This window comes from Populus nigra, chromosome 3, assembly GCF_951802175.1.
Source record: "Populus nigra chromosome 3, ddPopNigr1.1, whole genome shotgun sequence".
NCBI lineage: Eukaryota > Viridiplantae > Streptophyta > Magnoliopsida > Malpighiales > Salicaceae > Populus > Populus nigra.
This window is the reverse complement of record NC_084854.1, coordinates 24,401,974-24,412,804: the sequence shown is the minus strand read 5'-3', so window position 1 is coordinate 24,412,804 and position 10,831 is coordinate 24,401,974. Positions and strand designations below refer to the sequence as shown.

At 35.7% G+C, this 10,831-nt stretch overlaps 1 protein-coding gene across 2 annotated transcripts; it reads left to right on the top strand.

Annotated features, from left to right (window-relative positions):
• Positions 1 to 4,160: 4,160 nt before the first annotated feature.
• Positions 4,161 to 7,781, top strand: LOC133689790 (uncharacterized). Of its 2 annotated transcripts, none has more exons than XM_062109831.1 (7): positions 4,161 to 4,317; positions 4,553 to 4,692; positions 4,870 to 5,709; positions 5,816 to 5,959; positions 6,990 to 7,081; positions 7,155 to 7,223; positions 7,374 to 7,781. In XM_062109831.1, exons 2-7 carry the CDS (start codon positions 4,560 to 4,562, stop codon positions 7,761 to 7,763), a joined length of 1,668 nt encoding a protein of 555 aa, XP_061965815.1. In that variant the 5' UTR covers positions 4,161 to 4,317; positions 4,553 to 4,559; the 3' UTR covers positions 7,764 to 7,781. The 2 variants fall into 2 exon arrangements, with proteins under 2 accessions (XP_061965815.1, XP_061965817.1); XM_062109833.1 differs by having other exon boundaries at positions 7,411 to 7,710.
• Positions 7,782 to 10,831: the final 3,050 nt, after the last annotated feature.

Sequence of the window (10,831 nt, the reverse complement as noted above, 5' to 3'; positions counted from 1 at the left end):
TAATGTTGTTAACTCCCAGGTCTCATTCTCTTCGATGGCTTTGATCTCTAATTTCATTGCTTCTCTCCACTTCAGACTTTTGAAAGCATCTTCGAAACACACAGGGTCTTCTGAAACAGTGAACATCACAAAATTTTCAGTCTCATCTTCTTCTAATAATCCTTCACCTGACACATAATCTTGCATCCAAGAAGGCTCTCTTCTGTTCCTCCCTTGAGCTGGATTTAAAGAACCTTCTGCAGTTGCATTTAAGTCTCCAGATGGAGAATTAAAACCTCCTCTGTCTACTTCTTCAATCTCAGCATTCACACCATCTACTTCTTCAATCTCAGCATTCCCACCTTCTTCAGATTCTTGAGTCCTGATTTCTTCTTCATCACCTCATTCTAAAACATCAACTTCTATCTCTTCATTGCTTCTTTTCCATTCCCATTTCTCATTTTCGACAAATACCACATCTCTACTAATTATCACCTTCTTTGAAACCGGATTGTATAACCTAGATGCTTTTGACTCCTCACTTACACCTAACAGGATACATTTCTCACTTTTATCATCCAACTTTGATCTTCGTTTGTCTGGAATATGGACATGAGCAATGCATCCAAATACTCTAAAATAATGCACAGAAGGTTTGTTACCACTCCAGGCCTTTTCAGGTGTTACCTCTTCTACAGCTGAAGTTGGACTTCGATTCAATATATGTATCGCCCAGTTGACAGCCTCAGACCAGAACTCCTTAGGAATCTGTTTTCCTGACAGCATGTTGCGTACCATGTTCATAACAGTGCGATTCTTTCTCTCAGCCACCCCGTTTTGTTGGGGTGTGTAAGAGGCAGTAAGTTGCTTAGTTATTCCATTTGTGCTGCAAAATTGATTAAACTCCAACGAGGTGAATTCTCCACCTCTATCAGTACGTAGGCAACAAATAGAATTACCAGTTTCTTTTTCAACAAGTGCTTTGAACTTCTTAAATACATCAAATGCCTCAGATTTATCAGATAAGAAATAAACCCAGGTCTTCCTACTATAGTCATCTATAAAATTGATTAAGTACCTTTTATGACTATGTGATTCAGGCTTGATAGGTCCGCAGATATCATCATGAATTAGTTAAAGACGTTGTGAAGCTCTCCACAGGCTCATCTTGGGAATAACCTCACGATGTTGTTTTCCCACCATGCAGTCTGAACACACCTTTGATGAAGCTTGGAGATTTGGAAGTCCTCTCACCATTTTCTTGTAGATAAGAGTTCTCAATCCCTTGAAGCTAAGATGTCCAAATCGATAGTGTCACAAATGTGAGTTGTCCTCAGTCACAGTTTGAAAACATGTTGTAACTTGAGGCATTACTGAAGCCAACACAACAAACATTCTATTTGTTGACATTCTGGACTGCATAATTAATCCCCTCCTTGGATGATAAATATTACATATCCCTTGTTGAATAAGAATTGAAAGACCCTTTTCTTGTAATTGGCCAACACTCAGAAGATTATTTTTAATTCGGGTGCAAAGTAAACTTCAGTAATTACCTGAGTCATGCCACCCACTTGAAGTCTGATATTTCCTTTCCCCATCACCATCATCTTTGAATTGTCTCCAAGTTTCACAGACTGTCTGAACTTTTCATCAAGGTCTGAGAAAAAACTTTTAATACCACACATGTGGTTACTGCACCCGGAGTCTAAATACCATACATTCTCTTGTGCTATTGAATTATTCATCTTGATGTATGACATTAACAGCATCTCCTCATCTTCATCTAACTTAGCGTAGTTTGCAACATTTCTCAAGCGAGGACACTCATATTGATAATGACCAAGCCTGTGACAGCTGAAACATTCCACAAGAGCTTTATTGAAAGGCTGCCTACCCCTGTTTCGACCTCTTCCTCTAAAATTCCCACGAGCTCTGCCTCTTCCTTCAAACTTGTATTCACTTCTTCCTCTATCATTTTCTGAATTAATGATATTCAAAACATGTTCTTCCTCCTTCTGTCCATGCATTCTCTGTTCGTGGACCAACAGACTGCTCTGAAGTTCATCTATGGTCATAGTAGACAGATCATTAGACTCTTCAATCGAACACACTACATAATTGAATTTAAGAGTCATTGATCTTAAGATTTTTTCAATGATCACACTCTGCTCCATTTTTTCTCCATGTGTTTTCATCTTATTTGCAATGATCAGTGTTCTGGCAAAGTATTCATTGACCTTCTCACCCTCCTTCATGCCAAGAATCTCAAATTCCCTTCTCAAAGCCTGTAACTGAGCACGTTTCACCTTTGTAGACCCTTGATACTTTAATCTCATCGAATCCCAAATAGCCTTGGCAGTCTCCTTATTGAGAATGGTCTCAATAATATGTCTATTTATAGCTTGGAATAGATAGTTCTTGACTTTTAAATCTTTTAGTTTCAAATCTGCAATGAGCTTACGTTGTGTTTATGTTGCTTCTTCTGTTGCTGCAGGTATCTCGTTTTCTATCAAATCCCTTGACCTGAGAAAATTCTCCATGAGCATAGCCCAATGATCATAATGACCATCAAACCGTGGAATCGCCGGTTGAACAAAGCTGTTGTTTTCTGTTGCCATAATTCTCCACTCTCTCTTTTGTTTGATCACTCACTCACTCTTGCTTCTTCCTTAAGAAATTGTACTTTCTTAGAACACTCAATCAGGCTCCTGTGATGGTAGCTCTGATACCACTTGTTAACTCTCAGCTTCTTCTGATAATAGACAACTCTTAGTAATTAAAGGAATGAAGCATATTTATTTAGTTACTAATGGCTGTATATATAAGCCTTTACAGAAAAACAGAATAAACAAACTTTACGTTATTACTTTCTAAAAACGTGGTGAGAAATCTAGACCAATTCAAATGTTGTTCTGCACTAACAGATTACCCCAACATCAAGGAATTATTAACTGAAAAACATTAAAACTTAATGCATGCTTCAACACATATCAACTAAATATAGTTAAGGTTCGAACTCCTCCGATATTTGGATTGTGGGAACTATAAATTTAAAGATTAAAGGCATCAAAGATGGTTGGAGTATGAACTGATTCTCAAGTCCTCCTTTGAGTACCGCTGTTGTGGCGGGGCAATGATGTGGTATCGGGATAGGACTGACAAGGAATCCAAGGTTCTCCTTATGCTGTATGGACGGCAAAATGCGGCTGCCGGAGCTGGCAGAACCACCTCCGCTGTTAGCAGGATCGTTGGATCTTAACGGAGGTAGGAGGAGATCATCAAAATTCATAGGAAAAATCCATTGGTGGTCAAATTGATCGTTCAATGAACCAGGAAAGAGTGACATACATCCTTCGGCTAACTAGGCAGAATCATCACAGATCTGGAATTTAATTGTCTGCGAATGGTTGAAGATCACACCTCCTAGTAGGATCTAAATATTGCAGTCGTAAGCTCACAGTTCAGAATGCTTGGTCAACATTATGAGTTGAATAAGTCATTTTGAATACAATCTACAATCACAGTTGCTGGTTTTATTACTGAAAATCCTAATGAAGAAGCTGACTATGCTGTGACTAAATTTTGTTGTATAATAAGTTTATCTTAGAATAAATTCTTCTTACCATTTTTTTGATATATATTATAATTTCTCCATTTAAAAAAAATGGTAGAAAAAGCTAATTTAAAAATATATTTTAATCATCAAATAAAAATTAACTATTTAAACATGTTCCTATGAATTTATGAATTAATTTTATTAAAATCTTAGTTTAAACTGAGTTTTAAATTAAATAAGGTAAGTTAATTTGATATGACCTGATCAACCTAACAAGTCAACTCTTAACTGAATTAATCCGATTAAAAATTAATTTGATTTTATTTTTTTTTAAAATAATATAGTTTTAATTTATTTTTTAAAATAATAATATTTTAAATTAATTTAAATGAATATGTCCAACCCATAACACCCATAAAAAACGAGGTTAATAATTTGGGTGCATGAATTGCGGCAGAGACCCCATTGAAGAGCACCACTTCAGACTTTCCATGCATAAAACCTAATGTTTTTTAAAATTTTGATTTTTTAATTTAATTTTTTTATATTTTTATAATAAATTAATATAAAAAAAATATTTTTTAAATTAATACTTTTATAAATAAAAAATATTTTAAAAAATAACCTCTGTCTCATTCTAAATTACTATTATAACCGGACCGGGTCCAGACATAATCAAACTCGAACGAACAAATATCATGACATAGGGGGAGAGAAAAGAACGAACCCTAGAGACCGAGTGGAGTAGGATAGATAGAAGAGAGAAAACAAAGACACAGGTTCGTTTCTTCTACCCTCTCTCTCTGCTTGTTTTCGGTTCGATTAGTTTTTGCGTGAAAAATTAGTGGCTTTCGAACCCTAGATTCGCTTTCAATTTTTCTTCTGTTTTCTTTTTTCCCCTTTCTATTGTTAAATTTAGTTATTAAATAGTTAAATTGTTTTAATTATTGTGTTTGATGTGCTTTGTAGTTTTCTTGTTTTGAGTAATTAATTTATGGTGTATTTGTTGTTTAGGGTTTTAATGGATTCCGGCATTCAGTCTCCGCAGTTGGAGAATACTGAAACGAAAGCAACATTTCGTAAGCCTTCAAATGATATGGCTAACAGGAAATATCGACGCCATTCTCCTATGAATGGGTCATCCTTGTCTGATGGTTAGTTTGTTAAACTTTGGTTTTGGATTTCTGGGTTTGTTGTGGTTTTTAGCTTGATTCAAGTTTGGTATGGTTTCGTTAGAATGTTGTTGCTAGACATTTGTTATTGAGTTACAGCATTGTAGTGTAGTGAGGGTTGATTGGTTTTGTTCGGTTGCTTTTTTGTGTAATTTATAGGGAGTCCGAAGCGTGATCAAAGCTCAAGTCCAGTAGTTCAGAGGGATGATCCTGCAAAAGCTTCTCAGAGAAGGAAGGGTGAAGAGAAAGAACTGGATAGGGATTCTGGGAGGAGTCGGTATGAGAAGAATGGAGAATCGTATAGACATTCTGATCGCTATTCTTCCAGAAGCTCTCATGGTTATTCTAGGAATGATGACTATAGTAGACATGACAGGCGTGTAGATGATGGAGACAGGCATCATCAGGTGGTTTCTCATTCTGGCCGGGAGTCAAAGGATGGTGAGCGTGGTAGGTCAAGGGACTATGCTAGAAATTCGGAGAAATATTCTCGTGATAGACATGATGGTTCAGGTCACAGAAACATGGACAAAGAGAGGGAATTATCGGAGCATCAGAAGTTGAAAGATAAGGACTTTTCACCTGATAGAGTTGGATCTGGTAGGAAATATACTAGCATAGTCTCTGAAGAGAAGGATAGGGATTGGCACAGGCGGGACAGAGATGGTCGTGATGAGAAAAGAGATTATCATAGGAGTTCTGGAGATCATAAAAGTGATCGATCATCCTATTACGAGGACACCAGAGGATATCGAAATGACTCTTCTGGAAGGGATCGCCTTAGAGAGTCTTATAAGAATGACCCAAAGGAATTGAATGGCCTGAAGGAAAAGAAGAAACATGATAACTGGGAAACTAGCAGGGATAAGGATCGGTACAGTAAAGCACCAGGGGAGAAGAGTGATGATAAATCTGCTTTTGGGAGCGAAAAACCAGAATCTCCTGCCAAAAAGCCAAAATTGTTTAGCTCTAGCAAGGACCCAGATTACAGCGGAGATGGTAATCATTTTGCTTTGTCTGATGTTTTGTTGAGTCACTTAATCTTGTTTGCATACTTGTTTTTACAAGTTGAGCTCTATTAATTATGAAGTTTCTACAACTGTAGTTAATCAAAAGCAGTCTTCAAGTTCAATGCCAGCCCATGAGGTTGATAATAAGGTCAATGTAGGACAAGCACATGCCAATACTTCAGAGGCAGCTAATGATTTAGATGCTGCAAAGGTTGCTGCTATGAAAGCTGCTGAATTAGGTACACAATACTTCTACATGATATTTGATATTTTATGACTGTGCCATGGTTTTGAAGGGTTCTCTTTATATTGCATGCATTACTTCTTGGGTTGTCTGGCCCCATGATATGAAATAAGAAGATTTCTCGAGTGCCTTAGTCTTATAGTATGAATCATTCACGTACAGAGTGTATACTTCAAGAGGGATTTAGCTTGCAGTTTCATGCTCTTTTATGAATCCGGGGGAATGGAAACTTATTCTGTACAAGATCCAACTCATGTTTGGGGCCTCGACACATCTTTATAGAAATTGGTACATGTTGGCTGGTATTGATTGGGTTGATCCATTACTCCAGTTGTTTTCAGATATGTTTTTGTAAATGCAAAGTGAGCACAGGTTAGAATCCATTTAGGTATATTTTGGTGGTTGAAGGAGGAATACAGCAACATGATTTCCGGTATCAAGAGAAAAAGGCTTCTCTTGCCTCCTGTGGGATAATTGACTTGGCATTTTGCGTTTCCAGCTCACAAGGAAGTTTTTTCATAGATGAGAATGTTTTGGGTTATGTTGATTCTTTTTTTGTTTGTAGTTTTTTTAGTCACATTAAATATGTGGCATCTTATTAGTGCCTTTTTGTAGAGTTAGTTTTACTTATACTAATTATACCTCCTAGCATCCATTCTGCTACTATTGTTTTTTTTGCACACTTTTTTTTTCCTTTTGTCTTTCTCAGTGCCCTTCATTTCCTCTTTTCTCAAGTTCACCATTATATATTCACCCTTCATTTGCACCATCTTCACTTATGCCAAGCAGGCCATTATGATAGAGCTGAATGAATGGAGTGTTTGGTGAGCTACATCTAGCTTCATGCATCGTTATATTTGAGAGGAATGTATGTTTTATTTCTGTGTGACACGAATGGATGGATCTGTCTCCATTGTTTGATGCCCATGGGTGCTATAGATGTTATTCAAATCAAATGATGCACTGACAGTCTTTTATCTCCTTGAACTTGTTTCAATTGAAAGTATTTTTCATGCATGATACAGTTAACAAGAACCTAGTTGGAGTGGGTTTTATGTCTACTGAGCAAAAGAAGAAGCTGCTTTGGGGGAGTAAGAAGAGTGCTGCTCCAGAAGAGGTATCTCCTTTATTCTGCTTGTGTTGGCTGCTTCTTTCTACTTACCTGTTGAACACCCTCACTCTTTTTACAGACTGGTCGCCGGTGGGATACCGTTATGTTTGGCGATCGTGAAAGGCAAGAAAAGTTCAACAAACTCATGGTAATTCTCATTTTGTTTTTTCATGGTTCTTTCTATCTGTTCTAAAGTGGTTCTGCTGTCAGGTTGGTTAAGAATGTTTTATAGAAAGGATCCATTGTTGCTTGTGCATGTTTCCATTCTCAATTAGTTCACCTACTAACACAGTTTCAGAGTCTGAGTTTGCCTTGGTGCCTATGGCCAATTGTAGGGTGTAAAAGGAGATGTGAAGGTGGAGCCCCAACCCGACAGTCAAGATGCAGAGAAACAGAAGGAACTCCAGATGGATCTAGAAAAACAGTATACTGCTGGGCTTCGACGAAGAGATGGCCGCACTGTTGGATTGGGTCTTTGAGCATCTGTTTAAGATCACACAAAACACTGTTTCCAGATATTTTGTTGCACTTTTGTGCAAGAATCACGATTTCTGTAACTATATGCGCTTGCCATGTTTGCCCTTGGACATCTCGCATTTTGTCTAAAGAACGGTCTCGCTTGAGAGATTTTTTTATCCTGATTGTGCTGAAGTGTTCGTGTTTGTTGCAATTTTGCATGGTTATATGAATATCGCCACTGTCTCAAGTACCATGGGTTGGTTTAAGCCCCCCCGTATCATACACAGATGAGTAAATCTCAAGAATTTTCATAGTTGTGATATGGGTGATCTGTTTTTAATCCAATCCCACAAGGAGAATAAGGTGCAAGGTGCTCCAAAACGAGAAGTAGACATAGACTTCATTCTTGAACGACCAAGCAGAAATCTAAATTGCTTCCTGACGCAAATGCTGGCAGATCTGAAATAGACAGAAACAAAGAAAGGAACAAAGAATGTTGGTCGATGGATTTTGGGTCACAAACAACAAGAAGTTCGGTGTCTTCAAACTTCGTAGAAATCGATCATGATGAAGGAAAAAAACAGATCTAAATGACTCAGATTCCAGTTACTTCAGAATTGTAGCCCAGCTGAAGTGAGTGTATCGTTATGTCAGGATGTGATGGATGCTTGGTGTGGCAACGGTGGTAACAAGGTGAAAGAAACAAGACTCTCGAGAAGTCTATTTGGTGTCGCTATAGAGGAGCTAGCGTCACCTTCGCCCAATTTCTAGCAAAACTTAAAACTTCATTGTTTTGAGTATTTTGAAGTTGGATTAGCCACTGAGAAACTAGAACACCTCTTGCCTGTACCAATCATTTCTATCTTCAGGGGAAGAACATTGCTCATGTGGATTAACAAGTGGGGTTTAGGTGGGATTGGCACTAAAATGTCGCACCCCACCCATTCATCAGCCAGCCTAAACCACAATTGTTGCCACCTTTCTTATCCTAAAAGTTGAAGCACCCGACCTGATCTTTAAAGCCAGCATCATTGGTTCTATTCTAGCCCCCTGCCATACTAGCACAAAAAGATTAAGTCCCCCTTCTCATTTGAGCCATCTCTTCTTGTCGCTTTTCTTTTCTTTAGTGGACACCATTGTAATTATCTTGAAAGTTGAAATCAAGGTCATCAAAAACTATTTTTTTACACGACATGAAAAATACAATGTAAACTCGGGTCGTAAAATCATAAGTAAGTTTTTATTTTTCATACATGGTTCATACAGACAAAAAGCGATTTCATCAATAAAGATGTGACGTATTTGTTCTTGCATTATACAATACTACCATTTAAGATCCAAGGGAAAAAGTTGGAAGTAGTTGGTAAGACCCTGCGTCCAAGAAAATACATTGAAAAAAACCATATCTTCACAATTATGCTCCCTTGTTGGCTAACACAAGTTCCAATACTCTCTCCAAATACATGACCATTTGTATTGTTTTAGCTTATCTATTGTCTTTTGCCTTGATTACATCACTTTTAAATATTGTTATGCTTTCATAAGTTTCAAATATTATTTGTTACTCATTATGAATATCAATAATAAAATGCAGGCTTTATATGAACTAAAACGAATGAATCAAGCAATTCAAAGTAAGAGTTTTTGTTTAATCATGGTGGATCAGATTTTAGAGTATGACCCATCACTCTTATCCATAAAAATATTTTTATAGAATAAGAATTTTTAAAATTCTATCTCGTAATAAATAATTTTTTATTTGTTAAGAATGGTTTAAGTAAGACTATGTTTCCTTCATCGTTGCACTATTGATTGAAGAAATAATTCATGGATACAAACGCTTGTGAGTCTCATGCGTTAATAAGTAAACAAAATGGTATGCAATGAGGAAAATAAGAATTTAAAATTTAAAATTATTGCAAAATCATACAATTGATAATAAAATTGTGATTTTACCTTATTTTAGTTTTATTTTTTTTAATTTTTATATAATTTTGCATAATAAATATATATTAACTCTTAAAATTATGCAATTTTAGAATTTAATTAAAGATTTTAACAACCTTAATTGAAACATGATATCACATCCTCATAATGGTGAATTTCTATTGTACTTTCACTTTTGAATGAGAATACTACGAGGAGAGTTGAGGTAGTTGATGAAGCATAATTCATAAGAAAGCATCAAAGATTTGGAGGAGATCATCCCATCACTTTTATCTTTATGGGCTGGACAAGGATTCTACTACAGCCACCTTCAAGAGCATCACACCTAGCTACGTACATCCCAAATTCTAAACTCTAGTAATTAGATACTGTTTTCATGTATTTTTTTCTTTTAAAATAAAAAAAAAATTCATTATAAAACTATTCCCGATATATATTTATTTTATATTACTATCTCTTTAACAAAATACGATTTTATCTCTTCTATATATGTTTGTTTTGTTCTGAAATATTAACCAGCTATAACCTAAAAAACTAGAGAAAAGATAATATTTGAGCACTTAATATGATTTGGGTGCCTCACTCACATGAACTCTATTATATTTTTGTCTTCTAAAGTTAAAATGGCCATTTAATATTTTAAAAAAACGCTGATTGGCAGTGGAGGAATGGCAAATGTGTTCATGAACAAAAAAAAAACAAAAAACAAAAAAAATGAAAAAAAAAAAAGAGGATAGCTAAGCTAGGCTAGATCCATGTTCCTTTCGTTTTGATAGTGAAGGAAGAGGGCACTTATGTAAATCTTTTGCTTACGTCAGCAACTTTTAGCATAAAGTCACTCATAGTGTTTGGGTGAATAATGTAAGTGGGGGACATACTTTGCATAATTGTATGAATTGATAGTACTGAAATGTGGTAAAGCAAGAAAAAAAAACGCTTCCATTGTAATATCATTTTCAACTATGATAATTATAATTACTTACGCATAATCCAGTATCTTTTATTAAACTTGACTCGATTTAAAGTTTAAATCATGTAATTTAAATTAGATTAATTTATTTAATTTTTTCAATAATTAACTTGAAGTTGACTTGAATTACCGGCTAAACCGGGATAGTTTTTATAACCATACTTCATATATTATATGTGTCGCACCCGACATCGCGGCGGCCCTAAAAATAAAGTGCAGCTTTATCGAATTAATTAATCCTCCAATTAAACCCTTAATTGAATTAATTAAATTAATTTCAAGCTTAATTAGATTAATTTCAAAGTTTAATTAAACCCCCAAACTTTCAATCATTTTGCCCTTAACCCAAATTTTAATTCATTCTTTATTTATTTCATTTT